We start from the raw sequence: 27,098 nt of genomic DNA, 5'->3' as shown, positions 1-27,098 counted from the left end.
AGTTGGTGTTTCACACTTTGACCTCGTAATTAAAAAAATCACTAACATGAAATTTAATTTTTACATCGTTCTTTACGCTTGTACTTGTGCGTAGTCTCGTTAATTTTATGGTTTCAAGGTTATCTTTAATTTATTAAGTTTATTCAAATGATGAAACGAAACAATCAATGTTTATGTTTACATTTATCAAACCGAATTGTATTATTAAAAACATCAAGAAAATGCTCTAATTAAAATTTCTTTCTTATTCTTCTGATAAAATTGGATTGAATATAAAACAATTGAATACACCTTGTTTTTTTTTTTATATTTTTAATGCTGCAAATTATTTTATCTGTATTTTTTAATATATATATTTTTTTACTGCAACTGCCAAGAAACCACATTTGGCAGTTGTGTAACTGGCCATGGTGTATTGTTATGTTGTTAAACCCAATTAACTAATCAACTAATCAACGCCCCCCCCCTTTGAAAGTTACAGGTGTTCAGTTTGTTGACATTACACATGTCAGTGATTGCTAATCAGGTAAACAAACTCACTATTTAATTAGAGCATTTAGTACCAGTGTTCTCATACCTTTATTATTATTTCAAATGGATACTTCAACTACAACATGTTTCTGTGTTTTGTGTGCTCCGTTTGGTGGTAAAAGACTCACAGTAAAGACTACTTGGGAACACGCAAACCGCATGTTTGCTCAGGGTTTTCAACCAACAGACTACAGATGGTTACAACAGTTTATCCCATTAAAGAGTACACCAACCAGGGTAAGTGAGATCAATATACAATCCGTATTTATTTTGACAATATTCCAAAAAAATAACCATTAACACCAAAAAATACTTAAAATAATATTTACTAATTTAGACTTTAAAAAGAATAGAAAATATGTATAGAATTGAGGTTATAAAGAATAATTGGTGAAGAAAAAATATAAAGAAGAGAAATTAAAGGGACTAAAAAGAAAGAATAGAGGATAAAAAGAATAAAAAATATAACAAATAGAAAATAGTGGTCTAAAATAAAGAAAACGAAAGGGCTTAAATAATAGAAAAGAGAATACATAGAACAATTTTTTTTTTTATAGAATCATACAGGCTAAAATAAGAAGAGAAATATAGGGGATAATAAAAGAATAGATAATGAACAGATTGAAAATACCAATGTATATAAAAATGATCATATTAATTGAGTTCTAAATAAGAAAAATAATAGCCGATTAAAGGTATAAAATATTAATACTAGCAAATTATAGGTGAAAATATAGAGAATAGAAATTGAAGGGATTACAAAAAAATGTATATTAGAGAATAAAAGGGCTTAAATATGAAGATAAGGGAAATATAGAGGACAGTTTTTAAGAATAAAAAAATAGCCGGGACTAAAAGATATATATCTTTATGTTTATAAACCAGAATAAAGTGGACAACAAAATAAAGAATAGAAAAAAAAGTATCTTAAATATTAAGAATTTATAAAAATAGACTAATCGTAGTTAAAATTACAAACATTTTGAATATTGCATGGCACGGACAAAGTTCACTACCGGTTAAAAGTTAATACATTTGTACTCTGGAACAAAATGCTCACTGGTTTTTGACAGTGTAACTGTATAGAAAATTTCATGGGAATATCTTCTAGCGACAACCAAAAACAGTGTGGAAAACTATTTATAGGAGTGAATTTTCAAAGTCTAAAAGAGCACAAAATAATCAGACCAAAATAAACATGTGTAATTTGTCATAATTAAACTATATACACATAATCTTCAAGCACAATGCAAAAAATGTAGAAAACCGTATAATTCAGTGAATTTGGTAAGTTCAAGGACCATAACTCTGCTCAAAATCATCAGACCAGAAAAAATTGATCTGTTACTTTTCACGATACCAAATCATTATCTGCAAACACAAAAAAAAAGTGGGAAGACTGATATGCCGAATATAGAGACAGAAAACAGTGCAAACCTAAAGTCCTTTTTAAAAAGCATATGAAAAATACAGACAACAGAAATGAATGGCCATCTTTCTTACCCTTATTAAAATGAGTGATACTAACAGTGTTTTGGTTCTTATGTTGTACTGTCATACCACTGTCTCAGGTTACGGGGAGAGTTGGGATCCCTCTAATATGTTTAACTCAAACACATTATGTGTGATTCCTCTTTCTTGCAAGAAAAGTTGTGGAAATCATGACAGTTATGACCGAAAGATACTCATTTCTTATGTTGAACTGTTATACCACTGTCCCAGGTAAGGGGGAGGGTTGGGATCCCGCTGACATGTTAACCCCGCCACATTATTTATGCCATGATGTGCATGTCCCAAGTCAGAAACATGTAATTCAGTGTTTGTCGTTGGTTTATGTGTAACATACTCGTTACAGCTATAATTATTAATTTCTGTGTCATTTTGGTCTCTGGTGGAGAGCGGTCTTATTTGCAATCATACCACATCTTCTTTTTTTATAGATCAATGAAATTGGTACTATTTCTCACGAAAGTGTAAACAATGAAGGATCTGATTTATCTAGATCCAATCCACATTGCAAATCTCAAATATTGACTTGAATTTTTGTTCATTCATTGTCCTGTTGCAAAAACAATATAATTAGGTTCTTTATTAAATCAAATTAAGGCAATGACATGGAGGAATAAGGTACAGTGACTAAATTATAGTATATTCAATAGAAACATGACTTTTGTCCTCTGTCTGCCGGCCAGTATGAAGTATGAGCAATATAGCTCCTTTTCAATACTAAGAACTAGCTACAAAAAGTACTTGGAATGTATTTTATTTTAGTTATCACTATAACTATTGATCAACAATAACAAAAATAACAATAACAATAACAAAAATAACAATAATAACAATAACAAGTTGAATATCCTGTATAAGATTATACAAGATATAAAGTCCAACATGAGTGAAGTTAAACATGTTTGAAGTATGATTAGTCACTAAAATGAAGTCTTTCCCTTTGGTCCAGATGTGGTGTTGACAAAAGACGGATAACATTGCAATGGTCTATCACACTTGTGTCCTGAATTCTTGGCCATATCTTTACACATTTTAAGCTGGTGTCTTTTAAAAATTTAACCTCCAAAGGCTGTATGTCAATAACCTTTAAAGAACAGAATAATAGATATATTTTTACAGTTTGTTCAATACAAGTATGACGGTCAATTTCATCATCAATATCAAATATTTCTGTTTATGCAAGGTAAAGATTTGTATTTGAAATGTCTGCCTGGTATTTCTTTCATGATAATTTTATATTAAATCTTATTGCTCTTTTCCATATTGATTCAAGTGTCTCTGAATTAAAGATGTGCGTGTTGCATTCAAAATCGATACTTTTGATATCTTACCTAGCACAAAACTTAATCTCCTTTAATCTAGTAAAATGTTCTCCAGAGAAATCAAATATTTCAGTGAGGAACATGATTCATACTTATATCAGTATATACCTCTTTTGGTGTATGTATTGAATATTTTTGTATAAATAACAAAATTTCTTCCTATGTGATGTATAAATTTTCTGACATCAGGCATGCAAAGCAATGAATGTGTTTTTAATTTGATAAATTCTTTGGTGTTCTGTTAAATTGTTTCTTTTAAGATTGTAACATGATGATGACTGCTGTACCCATATTTTGACTGTTTGTTTAGTTCATGCATCGTTGTAAAAATAACAGAATTTTATGAAACTGTCGTACAAAGTGAGAGGTTTAGCGCTATAAAACCAGGTTTATTCCACCATTTTCTACACATACAAATGCATGTTCCAAGTCATGAATATGACAGTTGTTGTCCATTCGTTTTTTATGCGTTTTGTCATTTGATTTTGCCATGTGATAAGGGACTATCCGATTTGATTTTCTTCCGAGTTCAGTATTTTTGTGATTTTATTTTTACAATTATAAAACTTACCATTGCATAGAATTTTTTACTGGTTCCATTCTTTTTCTCTGAGTGAAGAATAACTTCAACATAGTCATGCAGTTCATATCTGAAATTACAAAAAAATAAGTTTTAATTCAATTTCCCAAATACAATACGTAATCTAGCAATGGAAAATTCATTGACTATAGTCTGTTAAATATACAAGATTGTATGCGATTAAATAAAACTCAAATGATGATTATTTTTACTTTTATAATTCTCCCTTTGTAAACAATTCTAGTGGTGGATCAAGAAACTTTCATAAGTTGGGGCTGACTGTCTCGGATTGACCTGCTTCAGTCATGCTTCAGTGATTCCCTATATAATCAACCATTTATTTTACAGAAAAGGGGGGCCTGGGCCCTCTGAAAAACCCTCTAAATCTGCCTCTGAATTCGTCAGCATTGTATGTCCTTAGTATCTAGTATAATTTGACTGTAACAATATAAATAACAATCAAAATTCAATAAATAGTCTGTCTATATGGTGATTTAATGTATATTTATGTCCGTTTTTAACCGGATGGACTATACGATTTTTATAGTGTCTACTGACTGAAGTTCCCTTCTATGCATTTTGAATTTCTGACTTTACATTTTGGAGTATTGTGACTTTAATATAAAAAAATGTGAGATTTTCTAGTTTTGGTTTATGGGTAGTATTTATTATAAATAAGCTCACTTAATATTTCTTTTCTATTAAATGTCTGATAGTTTTAATAAAGTTATGAAATTGGCAAAACTCAAATAAAAGAACTATACCTTATAGTTTTTGATACATCTTGGTCGGCTTCTATTTCTGGTTCTACTACTGCTGGTTCTGGTTCTACTACTTCTGGTTCTGGTACTTCTGGTTCTACTACTGGTGGTTCTGGTACTTCTGGTTCTGGTTCTGGTACTTCTGGTTCTACTACTGGTGGTTCTGGTACTTCTGGTTCTGGTTCTGGTACTTCTGGTTCTACTACTGGTGGTTCTGGTACTTCTGGTTCTACTACTGGTGGTTCTGGTACTTCTGGTTCTACTACTGGTGGTTCTGGTACTTCTGCTTCTACTACTGGTGGTTCTGGTACTTCTGCTTCTACTACTGGTGGTTCTGGTACTTCTGCTTCTACTACTGGTGGTTCTTGTTCTACTACTGGTGGTTCTGGTACTTCTGCTTCTACTACTGGTGGTTCTGGTACTTCTGGTTCTACTACTGGTGGTTCTGCTACTACTGGTTCTGGTACTACTGGTTCTGGGTCTACTTCTGGTGTATCTTTGCGCTGCCTTTTTCTTGCTCTCTCTAAATCTCTCTTATTCTTAGCAGATTCTTTAATAAACTGAAAAGAAAAATGGTTTGTAAAATTTGTCTCTTCTTTCTTCCAAAAAAACCATTGAAAGTTTATAAAAACTTTATTTCTTGGATGTTCAATGACATAAAAGTACTTTTTTTAAAGATTTTTTCTTATTCAGATATGATAATAACATAGGCGAATTTAGAGGGTTCCTCCGCCTTTCTTGGAAAGCATTGGTTGATTATGTAGGTAATCAATGAAGCATGACTTGAGTGGCCTCCTCTTAGGCAGTTAAAGCCCACTTATGAAAATTTCTGGATTCCCTACTGAACATACCCTTTTTTTATATTACAATATCCACCATTTTGAATTTTTTGGTTTTTACATTTTTTCTATATATTAACCTGCTTGAAGTCATATGAAATGAGTGACTGGTGAAAATAAATGTTTATCTAATTTTAACCAATGCATGTATATCATAAACGTCGTCTTCTGTGCACAATTTTATCATTTTTTTTATCAAATTTCATCTTATAATTGTCAAATGTTTTCCTCTGTCTTGTGCCAAAAATGGCAGCTTCCTAATTTTCGTGTTTCGAAGCTGTAGTTTACCAATTGTCACCTTAAAGTAATTAATCAACAAAAAAGCATGGATATTGAGCATGTGTGTATCATGTAACAATCAGAGAATTGTCTATTCTAATGACAGATCCATCTGACATTTTATTTGAAATCACACTTATGTTTTGCTATAAATTTGAACAAACAACACATTTCATGTCGATAAAGTACTTTCCTGGATCTAAATTTATCAGGAACACTTGCAGCTGATTGCATTAAGTGTGTAGGCAAAGTTTACTGAATATCTTTGATTAGCTTGCTTGCTAGCTGAACTATGAAGTCATTGTTAGGTAAGGTATACTACCCACCTTCCTTCACACAGAAAGGTTGGTTATATGTCGAAGTTGTCTACTCTTAAAGGAGGGTAGTTTACCTGACCTTTCATAGACAAATAAACATTTCCACTGTGTTTAAAAGAGCACTGACTTACCTCATCGTATCTTTCAACTGGCACCAAATCTTCTACTCTCCATCCTGTTCTGCATCCTTTCTATAATATATACAAAACATATAAGAAATTCATGTTTAATATTGTGTATTCTTTATTATATACTTTACTGACTTTTTCATTGGAATAAATTACAACATTGAAGCAACAATTACATCCCTTGGATACATTGGTTATAATATATATATACTAAACATACATTTGCTAAGTTTTCTCTTTTTTAATAGAAATATTTTTATTTTACGTTTCTACATTGTGTTGAGTCCTTCAGGTTCTCATTTTTTTTTATCCAAATGGCTTCTTTAGTTATCTGTAAATTTCGGTTCCAAATACTCTATTTTACTTTAAACTTTTGATTGTGCTGAATGAAGTGGTTGGCTACTGGATCTTCTGTTTTCTTTGTGCATATTTTTGAAAAGTTCAATAGCATCTGTTGATATAGTGAAGCACCCGTTTGTCCTACATATATAACTTTTTTTTTCACATTTTGTACAATTAATTGCATATACTACGCCTACGGTTTGACAATTGTACAAAATGTGAAAAGTAGCCAACCACTTCATTCTGTTTCAAAACAAAAGGCTTTAATAAACAAAAAACAATGCTTATATATTAAGTAGTATATAAATGAAGTAACTAAAAATGCAGGTGTAAAATTAAGGGTCAGTGCACTTGTCCTTGAGGCATATTCAATTGAAAACTTGGTGGTAAATAAGGCTTTTACATTGTTACATCATAACTATATCAGTTTAAAACCGGTAGCTATATAGGTACAACTGTTATGTATACTGATTTTCCTCATCATACTATTATATTTAAATTTGAATTTAAACTAAAAGACCAGTTTTACCATAAGTTTCTTACGGTCTCCTGAAAATGTATACTTTCTGTAAAAACTTACTCCTAATTGTTCCCAACTTCTTTTCTCTTTATGCCATGGCAAGTAATCAACCTTGGAGTTTTTCTTCTTCAACTCGAGCTGAATAGTGGCAAAGTCTTTTCTGTCGTCATCGCTCATTCCTAACAAATAAAGTTTCAGTTAAAACAATGACACAATTTTTTTTGTGTAAATTTCAAAAGTCACGCAAGTGAAAATCATTTTAATGCAGAAACAATTTTGAAATAAAAAATGAAAGATCACAAATAATTTAACATAATTGTGGATACTGTCAGATAAAAGTAGTTATTATAGTATAAGTTCGTTAAGTGAAAAGCTAAATGTGTTCATCATATATAGCAAGCTCTCATGATGATCTAGCCTTGAGGTCAACTTTTGTACTCATAATCCAATATCAACCAATCAAAATGCAGGATCTCATGTTTAGATTTTTAACTCTTGTTTCATTACTTCAACCAAAGATTTTTGAGAAAAATGTGACATTCATTTCATATTAAAATAACTTATAAGTAAAAATTCTCTGAATCTTAAAAAAATAGTGTTCCAGCCAGGATTTGAAAAGGGCATGCTGCTTGATAGAAAAGTGGCAGTTTTACGTGTAAATGTCAATCTTTTGTTTATTTTTTGTGCATAAATAAGGCTGCTAGTTTTCTCATTTGAAATGTTTTACATTGTCATTTCGCAGCTTACATAGCAGATTATACTGTAGTCTTTGCTCATTGTTGAAGGCTGTAAGGTGTATCTCTGGTGGAGAGTTGTCTCATTGGCAATCATGCTACATCTTATTTTTTATAAATAGTCATAAGTGCATTACAATCGGAGGTATAGATATCATATAATGTATGTTCATAAAGAGTCAAGTGGAAAACATATCATAACCAGCAAAAAAAGTACATACCATATTCAATTGAAGGATATGCAGCTATCTTGGCTTTACCCACAGGAAACCCTTGGAAGGTAACACACACTATTTTGCTGAAATGTAAAAAAAAAACACTATTTAAATGCATTCAAAACATAGACTTACGATGAACATTTTGGATCTACATATATATAAAACTAGAGGCTCTAAAGAGCCTGTGTCGCTCACCTTGGTCTATGTGAATATTAAACAAAGGAATCAGATGGATTCATGAAAAAATTGTGTTTTGGTGATGGTGATATGTTTGTACATCTTACTTTACTGAACATTCTTGCTGCTTACAATTATGACTTGGCCCAGTATTTTCTGTGGAAAATGTTACCGGTAGTAAAAATTTACAAATTTATAGAAATTGTTTAAAATTGACTTTAAAGGACAATAACTCTTTAGGGACCCAATTGACCATTTTGGTCATGTTGACTTATTTGTAAATCTTACTTTGCTGAACATTATTGCTGTTTACAGTTTATCTCTATCTATAATAATATTCAAGATAATAACCAAAAACAGCAAAATTTCCCTAAAATTACCAATTCAGGGGCAGCAACCCAACAACGGGTTGTCTGATTCATCTGAAAATTTTACAGCAGATAGATCTTGACTTGATAAACAATTGTACCCTTTGTCAGATTTGCTCTAAATGCTTTGGTTTTTGAGTTATAAGCCAAAAACTGCATTTTACCCCTATGTTCTATTTTTAGCCATGGCGGCCATCTTGGTTGGTTTAGCGGGTCACACCACACATTTTTAAAACTAGTTACCCCAATAATGATTGTGGCCAAGTTTGGTCTAATTTGGCCCAGTAGTTTCAGAGGAGAAGATTTTTGTAAAAGTTAACGACGACGGACGACGCCGGACGCCAAGTGATGAGAAAAGCTCACTTGGCCCTTTGGCTAGTGTATTAGAAACTTAATTGTCAGTTTAAAACTTCAAGTCATAAGATTGTGTGATTTAAATGCAAATAATAAATTACCCTGCAAATGATGGTTTAGACTGCAAATAATAGTTTAATCAGCTGAAATTTTGAAAATACTTACCCAAATTCTAAAGCATCTGGAGACAGATGGTCATCAAAGTTAAGGTAATCTGTTGGTTTTCTGCTAGGTGCTGGCTTAATCTTTTCACCACTGAAAATTAAATAAATAAGTTTTATATACTTATGTATAATTTTTGGAAATTTTGACTTTTTGAACAATACAGTTCATTATTTTACTTACTTTAAAAAAGACCTTATACCAATATCAGTAGGATTATTCTTTGCAATGTATTTGATGGGCATGATGGTATAGACAAGTCTAGTAAAAATTCTCTATTGACCATTTTAATTAACTACTTTCTTCACTTTTGCGATTTTTACCATGAAATCAATTGGTATTCTTGTCTCAACCGTATATTAGAAAGTAGTCTGTTATACAGTAAATGAAATGATAAATCAACTGGACATTTTTTTAAGGCCCCACCTACAATAGAACAGGAGCATTATGTTTTTAGTCTGTGCATGTGTCTGTCCTGCTTCATGTTAAAGTTTATGGTCAAGGTAGCTCTATGAACTTGATGTCCCAAAACTTAGTACATATATAAAAAAAGATGTGGTATAATTGCCAATGAGACAACTCTACACAAGAGACCAAAATAACACAGAAATTAACAAATTATAGAAAACCATACGGCCTTCCACAATGAGCAAAGCCAATACCTTATATACAGCTGTAAAAGAACAATGTAAAACAATTCAATCCAGAAATGAATGGCCTTCTTCATATAAAAAAGAATTGTAAGACCAAATTACAAGTTATTACCCCAGTTTCACAGTCCACTAAACATAGAAAATGATATTGCAAGTGGTCTTCCGTGTACTATGGACACATTCTTGTTCTGCATAAATTTTAGCATATGTTAGCATATATATCCAAATAATCCCAAATATGATAAACATTTGAGTTTGTTCAGGAAAAAAACCTATAAATTTCAGGATCAACTTAATTTTCATGTTCATATTCTAATTGTGATTTAATAGCAAACAATTTATTTTACTTTTGTTAAAAAATCACTATAAAGTAAACTATACATTATAAATACTCACTACATTGCTTCTTTTTTCCGTCTGTAGTTAATATTCTTTCTAACTGATTCTCTCACTCTACGAATCACATCACGCTCTCTTGAGAGATTGGGAATATATTCTTGAAGCTACAATTTAATAAAATATAGTTAAACAATAGAAATAAATTTAAAGTAGAAAATCTGTAGATGAAAAATATTCAACCAAAAAATATAGAATGGTACAACCTATCCATTTTACCTGTTTTCTATAAATTAATGAAAATCCTTGGTATTGTCTGAAATGAAGATCTGTTTTGCTTATTGAATCTCTATCTGACAGTTTCAGTGTCAATTTATGTTTGTTAAAACTTCACATTTTTGTCTTTGTCAGGTTATAATTCACATAACTTACAATTGATAACAATATTCAATTTTTACCAAGCAAGGATGTAGATGGGGGTTAAAGTTAATTGTCCCCAATAGGCTATTTGCCAATTCACATAATTGACCCTGTAATTATAGATCCCTCTTTCAGTTGTCTCCCTTATGAGGGACATTAATTTTCATTTATAATGGAGAGCTAGCAAAACGAGCAAATTAACATGTGCAGAATGTGAGAAATATTTAAAATATTAAAATACTTAAATACTTTTGACATCAAAAATTTTTTTTTATGAAAAATTAGCTTAACCGCCAATACATCACTTTCAATTCATCATACTTTGCATTGGCAAAAGGGACTGACCCCCTTTTGGGACATACATTATATAAGAAAAAAGAAAATATTTTATACCTTCTGAAGACAAGTGTTGAAGGCCTCTCCCTTCACAGTCCGTAGGCCTGTTTCCTCGACAACTTTTCTAACAAAGTACTGGAATGAAATTTAAACATGAAATAAGTAAACATTATTCACAATATATCTTTTTTTGATTATTTCAAGTGGGTTATATATAATGATGACTAAATAAGATTTCTTTTACGGTTTTTTTATTTAATATTTTCATGAATACTAAACCTTAGTTGTTTTAGTAATAATAAACTTATTTTTAAACTTTATTTTCAAATTTGAAATTATATTTCAGCTGAAGAACCATTTTTCATCCATAATATAAATTAACTATAATAAAATGTGTTACTATCACTTTTGGAATAACATATATAATATATTGTCAACAATTTTTCTAGTGGATGTTATTACATTCTAGACAAACTATCATTTGCTATATTATATATTGTTTAAGACTCAATGTTTTGACCTTTTCCATTTTGTGCTGAGGAACATCACTGCCCAATAACTGAATTTGCCATTATATTTTTTAATATTCTTTATCTTATATAAAAATATATTATATCTCCACTCATAAGCTGGTTCAATGTAAGATTCTACTTTCAACAATTTCATTTTTGTACAATTTTTCAAAATTGTAATATTTAACCTTTATTGGCCACGATAATTGGACAGCAAACCCAAGCATAAACTTTTTTTCATTCCTTTCGCAATGAAATAAATAAAATTACAAATAATATCTATTAAACACACCTGAAATAAGCTTCTTTCTGCTAATATTTTGTCTCTGGCAGCAGGTGACACATGCTCAAATTTAGACGAATCAATCAGGTTAGCCATATTTAGGGGTGTGGGTTTAGCCCATGCAGCCATTGGAACATGCTGCTTCCTGGCAATGACATCGACATTCATCTCATACATGTATCTGGCTGGTACTGGCAAGTCTGGGGATTGTCTGTTTAGATCATATGGCTCATTATGTATCATCTGTGCTCGTTGATAGTTATTGCTAGGATGGCACTGAGGGTAGAATGCTGGTCTGTTAAAATCATATGCATACTGGTAATACTGGCTTTGCTGGTAATTACCTGGCATTGGCTGTGTACCTGGGTGCATAGCCTGCGGTGTATATACTGAAAAAGAAATAAAGACCTTTTCAACTGATTTTTAAAGCATGTAGGCCTACTTAGTGTAAATGTCTAAACTGTGCTGAAATTTTTTTATACGACAGCAAAAATTGAAAATTTTTGGTCGTATATTGGTATCACATTGGCGTCTGCGTTGTCGTCACCTGTCGTCGTCGTTCAAAGACATTTGGTTTTCGCACTATAACCATGATAACTTAAGTATTAGTAACTATAAATCTATGAAATTTAAACACAAGGTTTATGACCACCAAAGGAAGGTTGGGATTGACTTTGGGAGTTTCGATCACAACAGTTTAGGAATTAGGGACCAAAAAGGGCCCAAATAAGCATTTTCTTGGTTATCGCACTGTAACTTTAGTTTAAGTGAATAGAAATCTTTGAAATTTTGACACAAAGTTTATGACCACAAAAAGAAGGTTGGGATTGATTTTGGTAGTTGAGATCCCAACAGTTTAGGAATAAGGCGCCAAAAAAGGGGCCCAAAATTAAGCTTTGTTTGATTTCATCAAAAATTTAATAATTGGGGTTCTTTGATATCCCGAAGCTTGAATGTTGTGTCCATACTTGCCCCAATGTTCAGGGTTCAAACTCTTCGGTCGTTTAAAACTGCACCCTGTGGAGCATCTGGTTACATATATATCGTACTGTGTGGCTGATTGCATTTTAACCGCAAGGTTATAATTATATCAATATTGCCATTTTAAAACAATTCAATTTGTAACTTTTTAACATGCATAAAATACAGTGGAAATGCTTAATTCATTGCATCATTGGTCATGAAAACTAGAGTATTTCTCAAAGTCAGTTCATACCAGAGTTGTCTTTTAAACGTGACAGTCACATATAAATTTCTGATAACTATTGATTAATTTAAATTTTCATTAGCTTACCAAATATCATTGACTTAGCAGTTCATCTTAAACTGCTCTAAAATTATAATCTCAAACTAATACATGTAAATTAATTTAGCCAAAGTGTCAAGGTCAATAGACTGTGACTGAGGGTAGGGTCAAATATTCTCTATGGAAATGAGTTGCCCTTATGCTTATTCAACTGAAAACCAATGAACATTGGCCAATTGCTAATGGCTCCCTTTGTGCTGACATAATAACAAACTATTGCATACATGCTAATTTAAAAAAAATTAAATCCATATTAAAATGTAAAAATTGATGACAAAGTAATATTAATTTAAACAAGAACCTAAAATAAAATCTATTCTTGGTAGACTATTTTTATTTTAAATCCTCAAACTTTTCTTCAATAAAGAAAATTAACAATTAGTGAACATTATATGATTTTCCAAAATTTCTAAACAAAACTACATAGGCGTTGCATATTAATTAATCTTTATACTCTTATGATAATTTGGAATATATATATTTAAATTTATTAAAAAAAGACTAAAAATCTAAAAAAATAATTCTGATTAAGTTGTAAAGTACACTGTAATACATCCTGCCTGAGGCACAATTATTAAAAAGGTCACACCTGGCCAAATTTTAATTAACATCCATTTATAATATAACATCCTGTAAAACTTAAATCACAAGGCCCTCTGAATTCACTATAAAAGTTATACACGAGTTTAAGAAAGTTGGCTTTCTTTTTACCTGTAAAACACACCTGTACTAAGGTAATTTAACCTGATTTAGTCCTCTTGTATTTTAATTCTGACAAAAATATTTAAAATTTCATTAGTTTAAATTTCTTATGCAACTTTTGTTATCATTTTCCTTTTTTTATCAAGGATTGCTATGGAAAATATGTCCAATTTTGTAAGCTTTTATGCTTAAATTATTTTAACTATAAATATAGAAATGTACAAACATTGTTGAAAAGCCTTTTTTCCACATTAGTAATAAATAATTATAGAAAATGATCAGAAAGAATATGTTGGCTTCCATGTAAGAGGTTGCAAATAAAGACGGAATGACAACTTATAAATTTAAACCTGTACTATTAATTTTTCGCCAGTCTATTTATGCTTCTTAGTGTCTAAAGAGTTGGTGTACAAATTCTTTTTAAATTTAATACACTTGAAAACAAAATAATGTTACTGCATTTATAATTGAAAACTACCTTTTCAGAATTTCAAACCAGTATTCTTATTACTTTTTAATTCCTAGGTTTTTACAAATGTTTCCCCAATAGGCTGGATTTTTTTTTGGCTTAAAAACACCAATAAAGAGCTGTTTTAACTGATTTTAAAAATACATTAAAAGTTATTGCAAATTTCTGAACATTCATTAAGTAACTTGTGGATCCAGAACATTTTGTAAAGGGAAGGGGAACACTGACTGACCTAGGGGGGAGGGGGGGGGGGGGGGCTGCTCTGGTCATGCTTCAGTGATTCCCTATAAAATTAACAATATTTGATTTTCAGGAAGGGGAGAAGGGGCAGCCGAGGCAGCCCCCCCCCCTTTTTGATCGGCCTATAAGAAATTTATTTGAATAGCGCAATTTGAGACTTCATCATCATGATCATATACGTAGAAAACGACAATAATGTCTGCAATAAAATTCAGCCTTGCTTTACAACAAGTGTAACAGGAAAATAGGATAAATAAAGTTATATACTCTGTCCGAACTTTGGACATTAGTAATAAATATAATCAAAAAGTTACCACTATATAAGTCTGAGATTATAGAAATATGAAACACCTGAGGGGGAATAATTCAAATAAAGGAAAATGTGGGCTTATAGTTATATCTGTAAGTTTTATCTGTAAAATGCATAGAAATCTTTCCTAAGTGCAGTGTTCTCCCCAGAAATTTTGGATAGCATCACATTTTGCGTAAAAATAACTGTATTTTTTTAATGTCATTTGTCGCGTCGCATTGATGCTCTATTTCCTTTATATGTTTTAGTTTACATTGTTCAATTTGAGAATACAATTAAACTATAACCACAAAAACAGTGGTTTCAGTTTATGTTTTCTTTATTCATTTATAGTTACAGAATTAACTGAGTGAAGCTATTAGTTATGTGAGCTATTTTAAAATATATCAAACAGATATAACCTTTTTTTCAAACAAGTTGGAATTTTAATAACACTTGAACTGTTCCCCGATATATTCCGTTACAAACTTTTAAGTATTGTTGTGATTTATTATGAACATTGGCAGATCCAGAAATTGTCATAGGGGTGGGGTACTATCTGCTAAAGAGGAGGCTTGTCCCTCTCCAGTCATGCTTCAATGATACCCTATATAATCAACCAAATTTTTCCAAGAAAAAAAGGGGGGGTCTCTAAATCCTCATGGTTAATGAATACATGTTGGTGAAAACATGAGGCTTAACTAAATTAACTAATGTCTTAAAAAATTTAAATATATGAAAGGAATGAAATTAGTACTTAACATTGCTCTTAAAAAAAAGACAGCAACATAAAAATCCTGAAATAAAGTTATATACCAAGTTATGGTTGGTTGGGGGTCCTTCATTTCTGTTACCTATAATTTTGGATGTTAATATTCTTGCTGCTTTATAGACTTTTTCTTTAATCTGTAAACCCTTAAAATTCTCTTTTCTCTATCTCATTGCCATAATCATTCTCTATTCATTATATTTGGTGCCAAACTATTTGTTTACTCTTTATATATTATTTCATTGCACTTTCTATTCTTTCTATATAGCCGATCTCCCTCTATTCTTTATATCTTAGACCAGTGGCTGATCCAGAGGGGGGGTTGGGGGGGTTAAAAACCCCCTTTTTTTGGCCCGATCAATGCCTTTGAATGGGAGCATATAGTTGGAAACCCCCCACCCCCCTTTACTCTGGGTTGGGAACCCCCCCCCCCTTTTTAAAATAACTGGATCTGCCACTGTAGACACCATCTTTTACCATTCTTTATATAGTAACCCCTGCTATTTTATATTCTTAATATATGCCCGAATCTTTCTCCAATTGTTATATTCAGCCCTTTAGTTCTCTTTATTTCACCTCCTGTCATTATGTTTCATTCTTTAAATTTTAGTCCCTATATTAATATATAGTATCTACCTTATTTTAGCATCCTCAAATGACTTTTTTCTCTATTCTTTATATTTTATATTAGCCTTTGCTATTTTTTATTCTTTATATCTAAGCCTTTGATTTTTTCTATTCTTTATTTCTAAGCCTTTGTTACTTGCTATTCTTTATTAAATTTGAGCATATTCATTCTCTACACTCAATTTCTTATACATATAAATGATCATCTTTTTTAATAAGGTGTATTCATGGTCATACAGGTATTATTTCCCTATTTATCTCTTTTTGGTCTTAATGATTGTTTATTTTTCATATTTAGGTTCTTAATTCTTATACATATATTCTTCATTTTTTAGTTAATATCCCTTTCTTTCTCTATCAGTCAGGGGCATTACTTAAACAAGTAACAATTAAAATTACCTATACAAGTAATGTTGAAAACGAGGCTTATTTAAATATAACTTATATAAGTTATTTTTCTGAATATTATTTTTTTCTATACACCTTTATGACATACTGCACCAAGCTGTTCAATAGGTGTTGTATGTGTTTAATATGTTATATGTGATCCCTAGAATTTGTAGTGAGACTCACGATAAAAATTCTTGGTGATCCATGGAAAAAAAAAATAGCTTGAAAAGTAAAGTACAACTCACCTTTTTGTCTATCATCTGCTTCATCTGTATCAGTTTGGTCTGTTGACATAAGATCATCATACATGGTGTCTTCTTGTAAATACTCAGGAAACATACTTGTTGAAATAAGTGAAGAATTCATGCTTTACGGTTCGGTTGAAAGCTAAGAATAACATAATTCCTCTATTTCCACAATATTATCATCTTTCATAAATCCCTCCCACTTGGACAAGCACATTTGTGATTGGTTGTCTTCATTATGTTCAGTTAAATTCTTGATTTTGATTGGTTCAAATAGCAGTGCTTATTTACTGCAATTCCCTCATCTTCAGGTAAGTTTTATTGGTACCCTTTTCACACCTTTATTACACAGGTTCCAATTAAGTATCATCATCAACAGGTAAAACATTAATTAATCCATTGTTTCACACCTTTTTTTAATCGCTAAGGATTAGGAGAAATACACAGTGTCTAATAAAACTGTTACCTCAAAGACTTTTAATGATTTATTAGCTGATGTTTCACACCTTTAGTTTTTCTTTGAAGAAGATATTTCTTGTGTCAGAGACAAGATTTATTAAATTTTAAAGAAGCAATATATATAAAGTAAAATATATAATGAATAGAAATTATACCTCCCCCTCCCCCTCCAAAAAAAGTGAGTGTGTAAATGAGATAATTTATTATAAGTAAAAAAACAAAATCATGTCATTTATTCATGTGTTTGGCCAGGAGCTTCTGATTTATAAAAGTAGGTGATTTCTCTAAATTTGAAGTATTTGCATATATAATATTATAGGAACACCTTTGAACAAATCTTTTTGACTTTTAAATATAACAAATAATTCCAATTTCAAATTAAATGTTAAATTTAATGTTTAACATTGTAGGAGCAACCCTTAACAGGTCTTGGACGTCTCCTTCACAACAGAGATGACTCTCGCAGAAGGCCTGTGCACAAACAGACAGATATTTCACAGATAACCTTCATAACATTAATACTAAAGGTAAATCAATTTACATAAATGTTTTTGATTTTTAACAACATATCTACAAATCCATGACTAGGTCACCAGGTACCAAAATTAATTGTTTTGGAAATTTTTTATTAGTGTTTTTATTTATATAAAAGTTCATCTTTCAAACTTCTTTTAAATTCTATTTACATGTAAATTCCTTTAAACATCCACTATTTTTCACCAAAAAAAAAGGATATCAATCCAAAACTGAAATTCATGAATGGATCAAATTGATAATTATAACAATTAAATAATAAGAATGAATGTATGTTAGTTATATAAATACAACTGGTGGCCTTGCAATTAATAATTAATATCTATGCATAATAATTTTTATTTGAAAAATTTAACTAATGCAGTTAATCATTTTAATTTATCTAGAAAATTCAGTCTAAAAGTTTCTTTTTTTTTTTCAATTTTAGTTGAAGTATAAGTACAGCATAAGCGAGGAAGATCTTCTTGAGCTACTCCTTCTGTTCCAAAAGATTGCTCCAACTGACAATATTCTTCCACAGACAACACATGACATGTAAGTTGTTTCAGAAAACTGAGAACACATGGAAGCAGTGTTTTAATATCAGATAAATAAAGTTAGATGTTTAGAAAGACAAGCTAAACAATTTTCAATATGTTGTTGAATGCAACAATAAAAGTCACTAGTGAACAAACAAGGACATAACATTTTAGAGTTCACATATCCACTTACAAGGAAATTGAGGCCATATTAATAGGAAAAGGTACTTTAATTTCGTTCTTCCACTTTTTCCAAAATACACATTTTTTCTTTTATTTCTTAATATTGGGTAGCTTACATTCTCTTCTCAAAACATTGTTTACTATCCACAGCAGTTAATTTTTTTTAACCATTATTTCCAAACCCAGGATAACGATCGAAGAGGGAGTGGTCAAACTGTTCCCATTCAAACTCATTGACCCTTAAAGTAAAAGAAAAAGGGTCAACCCCATCACCTTTTTTCAAGATCCCACAGTGCACGCTGATTATTTGTATGTTTCTACAGAGGGAACGTTTTATAAATCAGAAATTGCCTACGAACACGTCAATCGTGGTTCTGCGATGGAAGTATCGACTCCCGCTCCCCCCTTTTTATAGGGACTACATGGATTACACTTTACACTGTGACTAAAACAGTTACCAGTTAAAGAACTGGATACATTTCAGTTATAATTACTAATTTTTGGGAGATGGTACTTTTGGCGTATTACGCCGTATTTGGCAAGACATTTCTAAATCGGTGTCTCCACTTAACGGAAGTCTGGGGCGATAACTGAAGTTCCCGCCACAATCCGGTTCCCTAAAAGTTGCGGCAGTAACAGTTTAAAACGAAAATTGTCTCCAGGGTAATTTCAGCAAAAAATCTCCGTGTGATTGAATGAGTTCTTTTTTAACTTCCGATTGAAAATGATCGTAAATATGGCGATCGTGATTATTGTAAGTCAGTGAAAGGATCTGCCAATGTGTATATGAAACGTTTCTGAATTATTTCCCTAAATTATTACTTTTTTTTTAGCTAAAAGGGGGGATAGGACCTTTATCGGGACTCCGGGAACGGGTGTGTTTAAGTTCGGGATCCACCCCTGCAAACCCCTGTGGTTACACTGTAATGGAGCTCTATGGGCACTAGGTTTTTACCAATCAGAATACACAAATTACAATTGTGGAAAAAAAAAGTTAAAATAAAATTTGTTGGTACTGATGATAAAATACACCTTATCGCTAATCCCGGCTGACTGGCCGCTAGAACTTTTGACGTAAAAAAACAATCACTTTTCCCCTATATCCACCTCTGATGTATATATATATAGTCTCTAACAAGATTCTATGTCACAAAGGTTTAAGTAATAAATATTTTTTTGTAACCTTTTACAGTGACCGTCTTACAAAAGACTTGATTGTAGGCCATGAGGTGCACACCATATGTTCTTGTGAAGAGTATCGCTTTGGAGATCGACAGACCTGTGAAGTGTGCAATAAAGACCGTTCACATGGAACAAAGTGAGTGAAATAAACTTATAAAAAAACAAATAATATAGAAATTAATGGGTATATATGCCAATGAGACCGAGAAACATTATCTTTTTTTACTAGTACTCACTTGTTGAAGTTTCATAACCATGATAACAAATAAATATTAGAATGAGCCACAAAAACTTTAAAATTTTTTAAATGTTGGTACAAAATGTACTGATGACAAAATGGAGACTTATTGTTCAAGTTTCACTATCCAGGAGTTATGAATATAAAAAAGAAGATGTAGTATGATTTCAAATGAAACAACTATAAGAAACCATACAGTCTTCCGCAATGAGAAAAGCCCATACGGCACAGTCGGCTATAATTGGCCTGAAGGTTATAAAATTTGGATATTGCAAAAGATTGATTATTAATGCCAATGCTAAATGTATGATAAATTTTGAAAGCCATTTTTTGCCTATTTCTTTCACATCAACTACCTTGAAGAAGGAGTTCCATGACCTATTTTTAGCTTATATTCTTCCTTAACTTATACGTTTTTTATGATATATAGTATCAATTTCCAAATCCATATTTTTTGTAGTGTTACTGGACATTTTTTTTTAATTAAGAGCTATTATAAAGTTAACATTAACCATGTCCCAGCTGATAGTCAGAAAGATATAAATCATCAATAATTTATTTTAATTTCCCGCAGGTATTACACCATTCCTATTGGACCAAGGCTTCAACAGCTTAAAGAGGTAACAACATTAGCTAAAGTCACAACTTTATTGGACACCATACCACAGAAAAGCCGCTTTGTATCTGATCTGCACCACTCATCCAGCTGGAATGCCTTTGTGACAGAGATGGGAAGTAAAGCTATTGCCTTGTCCTACTGTTCTGATGGTTTCAACCCATTCCACCATATTATAACTCAAGGAACCTACAGCATTTGGGCACAGACTGGACTAATCCTCAACCTCCCAGCACACATGAGAGTTAAGACTGGTACAACTCTGTTATTAGGACTAATATCTGGTAATTTTATTTAGTTTTTATACACCCATTTATGGGATGATTATGGTATTCTGTTGTTCTTTTGTTTGCCCATTTTAAATTTTAGTTTAGGTTTTGGAGTTTTGAATTTTATTCCCAAAAAGGGGGGATTTTCCTGTTTTTTCACAAGGAGGTCTCATTTGGGGGGTTCTGATCCTGAATCCCGCTTACTGTTTTGTGAGATTCCGGTATCCCGCTTACACTATGTACGTGAGCAATTCTCTTTTTTTTTGGAATTTCCCGTGTCCGTGTAGACTTCATTTCCCATTTCACAGCACAATAGTTTGACTTTCGAGTGTCACTCTTACAAAAAATTGCCAAGTCCGAGTCACGCTTAGACCCTAATGAGACCCACTCACAATCATCAAACATGTTGGTGACTAGTTTATGTCTATTAAAAACACCTTTCTAGAATTTATCATGAATTTCTGATATTACATTGAGAAGTTATCCAACTGCATTGAAATATTGACAGCATATATATATATACCATGCACTACTTCATAGCGCAACTGTTTTTTTCAAATTTTACAGCTTATAGTATTTGAAGCATTTGCATTTAGAACATGACCAGCTTATACTTTTTCTGTTACTTAAGGAATTCTAGTGTGCATTCATTATTGCAAATTTGTTATTTTGGACTAAATTTTGAATGTGATTTAATTTTTGTGATATTGAGAAAGGCCTGTTTAGTTAAAAAAAAATACTTCAAATAAATTATTGTGATTACAACCCTGTCCTAAAGATAGTTAATTCTTCATAATTTTGACAGTATAACTTCACATTTTTAGAATCCAGCCCAGATTGTGTGTCAGTCACAGCAGCATTCAATTGGGAATTAAATATTATCAAATTTGGACACACAATAAAATGCTATGTTTTCTTTCAGGACCTCGTGCACCTAAAAAGTTAAATCTTTACAACGAGATCCTGGTAAATGAGTTGGTGAAACTAAAAGATGGGTTACAAGTTTACAATGCTGCCAGCAAACAACTAGAAATGACCAGAGTTGGACTGTTGTACATGGTTGGTGATGTTCCGGGTATAGCTAAGGAGCAGAATCGTGTCCAACAGAATGCCCTCAACTCCTGCAGTCACTGCATCATGCAAGGTAAATTAAAAAAAAATATTTTTTTAATATTCATGCTATTAATTAGAGTTTGCTGATATATAAATATCTCATTTGGACCGAAATCTGACAACAAAAAACAGCATCTAAACAGTACTATAAAATTGAGAAAGGAAATTGGGAATGTGCCAAAGAGACAACAAACCAGACTACATATGTATTTAAACAAAAATAAAGTGTTTCAATTGTATCCCAAAACAGAGTTTCAATTGAAATTTTCAATCTGAAGTTAAGGTCAGATTTAGATTTAAGTAAACAAGGATGATTCATTACAATGTGCTCTTTCAAAATGGCATAAGTAAAAAGGAAAGAGTAAATAAGCATGTTTCCCATAATTTAGGTATTAAATTACTAGCTTAACTGCTAATGATGCCTTTGAAAATATATTGAAATTGCATACAATCATGCAGTCGCGGATTCAGAAATTTTCATGAGTGGGGGCCCACTGACTGCCTAAGAGGGGGCCTGCTTCCGTCACGCTTCAGTGATTCCCTTTATAAGCAACCAAATTTTTTTCTCAGAAGGGGGGCCGGGGCCACCTGCCCCCCCCCCCCACTATATCCGCCTCTGACAATAATATTGTAAGAGAAAAGCTGTAATTACTGGCTTCATAATCGAGGAGCATAAGGCAGACTATATTGATAGACAGTATCTCTTTTTAATGTATCAATTTATATACTGGAATCAAGTTTTCTTTGAATGATATTTTCTTGAACAGTTTTAATGAAAACTACTTTATTTCTTCATGTTAATTTGCTTACTAAATTGATGATAAAAAGATTTGACAACCCAACATTTTACATGAAATCAATAAATAACAAGATACATGAATGGTAATGAATATTGCATTTTTATCATCCATTGAGTTTGATTTATAGATTATTAGTTGGTATATGTTGTTTTTATCTTACAGGTCAACATAGTAAGATACTTGACAAGACAGTGTACCCCGGTGGACGAATTTTTCTACACCCAGATGATGCACTTCGTCAAGATACAACTTTTCCATCTGGTTTAGTAGAAGAAGAAACTGTTACTCTTCGAAGTTCCAATGTTGAGATTAGTGATGCCAGATACCTTGACTTGTTAAAACATGAAGGACAGAATGAAGGGTAAGTTCATGTGAAATGTTTTATTGTGAAAATTTCAGATACAACAGAATTAACAGCTCTTAATTAAGATCCATGTTTCATCTTGTGATCAATTTATTTGGCAATGGTTTATGTCAGTCGGCAGGGTTTAAGAACATCAATTGTTTCACCTGTTAATCAAACGTGTTTTTATAAACTATACTTTAAACTTTTTTGGTCGGTAATTAGAAACTGTTGTTTGTGCTGTATTCAGACCCTTCAACCAAAAAAAAGCTTTACATGCACATAGAAATTCCAGTTTTATTTATTGGTCATGAATGTAGTTTTCAATTCAGACTTGTTTATGTAAAGATAATCCTAATTATATTTTTAAATGTAATACTTGCTACTGACTGTAAAACACATTAATACCATTATCACCATTATCATTGCAATGATTTTAATTTTAATTGTTTTTAAAAAACAATTATAACGGTTGAATACGACTTTTATATATCTTCTAGCATTATGTTTCTGTATTCTAATGATAAACTGATCATTTTTTTATCCATTCTTTTTGAAGACGCAACAATCATGACAAATCTAAAATCAAGTAATTTTTCTGTAGTTGTCAATAATACTGATACCGTTATATATTTGTCATGATTTAAAATTCAAAAATTCAAATATTGAAAAGTAAAACTGTAAATAATTACTGTTACAGGAAAAAGACACAGACTTTGTCAACAGCCATCACTCAACACACTGGACGTTATGGTAGCAACCACTGGTTCAGACTTGGATTGGACCTTCAGCAGAAGAATGCTCCTGTAGAGCCAATGCATGCAATTAAGGTAAGAAATCACTAAAAACTTAAACTTAAATCAGCATCTAGTCTAAGTGCCACTTCTGTGTTGAACACAAATAATATGTAAATCAAGGGAGTTGGAATTATACACTGGTGCCACCAGAATAGTGCTCTTTTATAATAGTCCATATACCAATTTGTTGCAATTTCACCAAAGTATACTGTCAATGGGTCATTAAATGGCTTCAAATTTTTATTTAATTTTTGTTTAAATTCTGTTTTTTATCGTTTGTAATGCAAATAAGAATGGAAAGTGAAAACTAAGAAATATGAACAGGTTTGAATCTTGCCATGAAATATCTGTATGAGTGGTGTTTTCACAAGGCTTCATATTTGAATGGAGATGGTTTTGAAATCATCCCTAAATGTCTGTATCCAAAACCATATGATTGCCTGAGGCAATTCATTTATTTTTGTTTTATATGAATTGGAAGTAAGGGAGTAGTGTGATTTGTGATTGTATGTTTTAATAATAGTCGCAATTGTAAAGTAAGGCATTTCTTTACTTAAAAGATTTTAAAAACTTTAAAAAATCATCAGCAGGTCAGTGATACAAGGGACAAGTTGCATATATCAAATTGTAATAACTATCTAAAACATAACCTAATACAAATGAATGTGTTATTTTTATCAATGCACTGGTACCATATATATAAATTTAAATCAGTATAAACTTTGGTACTATGTATGCAATAGTTAGTTATCCACTTTTTAAGAATGGTTTTGAATAATTTACATTTATTTCAGGTAGTAGCAGAACACATTATCAAGCTTATCAATGGCGATGAAGACAACGTTTAAGTGAGAGCAGCTGAAAGATCTTGTGGTAGAAGTACCGAGTTGTGTCCAGATGCTGTATACAGAATATATGCACAGGAGGTAATGTATAATTTTTTTTACAAAAATAGGAATATATGGTATGATTGCTAATGGGACAACTCTCCACAAAAGACCAAATGAAAGCAATTATAGGTAAATTAAAGTCATCAATGCAGAGCCTTAACTTTTTACATAGATTTTTTTTTTCTGTAAATACTAGGTTTGATGTTGCATTTTGTGATGTTGTCAATGACAAAGTTTTCTCTTTCAATTTTAGTTGAGCACAGGCATGTTATAGACTTGCGAAATTTTGTTAAAACATTATGAAAAATTGTCCAATCAGTACAGGTTGATTATTTTCAAATGTATAGAAAGCTTTTTTTGTGTAAGGATGCCTGTATAATCTTGTTATATTTATAAAAAAATAATGTGTAAAGCAAACCTGAGTCAGCTGCCATCAACGGAGTAATATGTCGGTATACTTGGAATAATTTACATATTTTGAGCATTAGATAAGAAAATACTATATCGTAAGATTAAATCATTAGTGTTCCAATCCTGAAATGTTTCTTTTTTAAGTTCATTTATAATACATACGTATAAAAGTTTTTAATTGTTCCTTTATTTGTGTTTCAGAAGAAGACCATTGGTCAGAAAAGATCACGAAAAGAGCAAACCTCTTCTGAAGATGTAGTTGAGACTAAGTAAGTTTAAATTTGGCTTCAAATTCTTTTGAAATTAAAATTACGGTGGTACCCAACACTTTCACTAAAATTAATTTTGCTCATTTAATTTTCATAAAATTTGGACAATGTATTTTCTTTGACCGTTTAACAAAAATATAAAAAAATTTAAAAATTTTGAACCAACCATTTTGACAGCAAAATTACACTGGTTATATAGCAGTTTGACTAACCCCAACTTTGATCATTGAGAAGCTTAATATTCCCTTTACAACACAATGTAATTAAAACGTTTAGCTGACTTTACAGAGTTATCTCCCTGTAGTGTTAGGTAGCACCTTAAGTAGCCTGAGAGAGAAAAAAATTATGTCATCGTGCAATCAGTTTAAATATAAACAAACTTACTGGAAAAGATAACCAGAAAAACCCATCTTACATTACACAGAGTTTTGACCCCTCACACTTTGGGTGGAAAGGGGGGATCTTGGTGTAATGAAATAACAGGGGACAAGTTTAACTACTTATTTAATATTGTGGATGGGCATTTAAACCTCTTTTGGTATGGTTATGCTTAACTCAACATTTGTGCATATAGGACAATTAAAAATGATAAAACAAATTGTTTTTCAAAATGTGATGGGATAATTAATAGAACTATGGCAGTAAACTGTAAATTCGGAAACTATTCCTTAATGCGAATAATGTAATTAGTCGAGTATCGCTAAATTCTGATGTCTTAAAATTATAAAAAAGTCTGTATGCAGATTTTCCCAAACTTGCAAACCTTAGTCTACATGTCCATCTACCAATATTGCAGTAATAAATTAAATGCACCCAAAAATTTATGAATTTGCAGTACATGTAATATTTTTGCTGGAGAGTTTAAAAAACTTCCTTTTAATAAATATTTTATATCACGTTTTTTTATTTTTTAAGATTTCCAAAGAACCAACTGCCTCAAGCTCCCTATGTGTTGACACCAACAGAGAAGCACCAAGCAGACCAAAGACTTAACCAGTTGAGAGTGCCCCTAAATTTTGGTGTTGTTCCTACAACTCTTTTTACGAAAATTGTTGGAGGAACAAAGAGCCATACATGGTTACAGGTAAATACATTTTACTTATTTAATGGGACAAAACATCAAAAATTCTATAGCAAACTTTTTTTAGTGTTTATATCATTAAGTTATTTTTAAAGGAGAAATTACAATTAAATAAATTTTATAAAGGGGGAGTTCCCAACCAAGGACAAAAAGGGTGGGTGGGGTCCAACCATATGACCCCATTCAAATACATTGATCGGCCAAAAACATGGGGGTTCCAACCCCGGAACCCCCCTGGATCCGCCAATGCAAGTGTCTTTGCTCCAATTATTCTTTTCAGTGAAAAGGAATATTCTAAATAAATATAAATAAATGGAAATTGAGTCTTTGTCAAGTTTGTAAATCAGTGGCAATTTATTATTTTTTAAGAGTAATGCCCCTTGTAAACATTAACTATATGGAGAATTGCATTGTTGTTGCTTTCATGTGTACAAATTTTGCCAGAATTTTTTTAACACTGGTTCATAGGTCTATATCAGCAATGTATTCGTTGATTTGGAAATCAGTGCTGATAAATAATTTTTAAAAGAGTTATGCCTCTTGGAAATAATAAATATATGAACACTCTTATGTACACAATTCTTGACAGACTTTTCTGAAATTCCTATTATAGGTTTATATGGGCAATAAGTTCTATCCAATATTTTTGGAATGAGTTATGACCCAAGGAAATATTA

At 31.5% G+C, this 27,098-nt stretch overlaps 3 protein-coding genes across 4 annotated transcripts in view; 1 reads left to right on the top strand and 2 right to left on the bottom strand.

The window, feature by feature from the left end:
* The window catches only part of LOC134693259 (polyamine-transporting ATPase 13A3-like), a 111,464-nt gene that overhangs the window by 49,816 nt on the left and 34,550 nt on the right, over positions 1-27,098 (bottom strand). The window lies entirely within an intron of this gene.
* On the top strand, positions 322-26,421 carry LOC134693258 (uncharacterized). Its single transcript, XM_063554004.1, has 11 exons — positions 322-768; positions 17,588-17,704; positions 18,139-18,245; positions 19,605-19,730; positions 20,407-20,732; positions 21,640-21,861; positions 22,793-22,991; positions 23,674-23,803; positions 24,565-24,696; positions 25,273-25,340; positions 26,256-26,421. The coding sequence occupies exons 1-9, from the start codon at positions 595-597 to the stop codon at positions 24,616-24,618; spliced, it is 1,455 nt and encodes a 484-aa protein (XP_063410074.1). The 5' UTR covers positions 322-594; the 3' UTR covers positions 24,619-24,696; positions 25,273-25,340; positions 26,256-26,421.
* LOC134693257 (uncharacterized) lies at positions 2,813-19,484 on the bottom strand. Of its 2 annotated transcripts, none has more exons than XM_063554003.1 (12): positions 18,871-19,484; positions 16,719-16,813; positions 11,691-12,070; positions 10,944-11,021; positions 10,191-10,297; positions 9,145-9,234; positions 8,084-8,160; positions 7,189-7,307; positions 6,270-6,329; positions 4,707-5,263; positions 3,934-4,012; positions 2,813-3,124 (listed from the first exon to the last, which is right to left on the bottom strand). In XM_063554003.1, the coding sequence occupies exons 2-12, from the start codon at positions 16,810-16,812 to the stop codon at positions 2,954-2,956; spliced, it is 1,812 nt and encodes a 603-aa protein (XP_063410073.1). In that variant the 5' UTR covers position 16,813; positions 18,871-19,484; the 3' UTR covers positions 2,813-2,953. The 2 variants fall into 2 exon arrangements, with proteins under 2 accessions (XP_063410073.1, XP_063410072.1); XM_063554002.1 differs by having other exon boundaries at positions 16,719-17,057; positions 18,871-19,482.

The sequence above is a fragment of the Mytilus trossulus genome, chromosome 12, assembly GCF_036588685.1.
Source record: "Mytilus trossulus isolate FHL-02 chromosome 12, PNRI_Mtr1.1.1.hap1, whole genome shotgun sequence".
NCBI classification, from domain to species: domain Eukaryota; kingdom Metazoa; phylum Mollusca; class Bivalvia; order Mytilida; family Mytilidae; genus Mytilus; species Mytilus trossulus.
The sequence above is the reverse complement of the archived record's forward strand: the minus strand, read 5'-3'. Positions and strand labels throughout refer to the sequence as shown.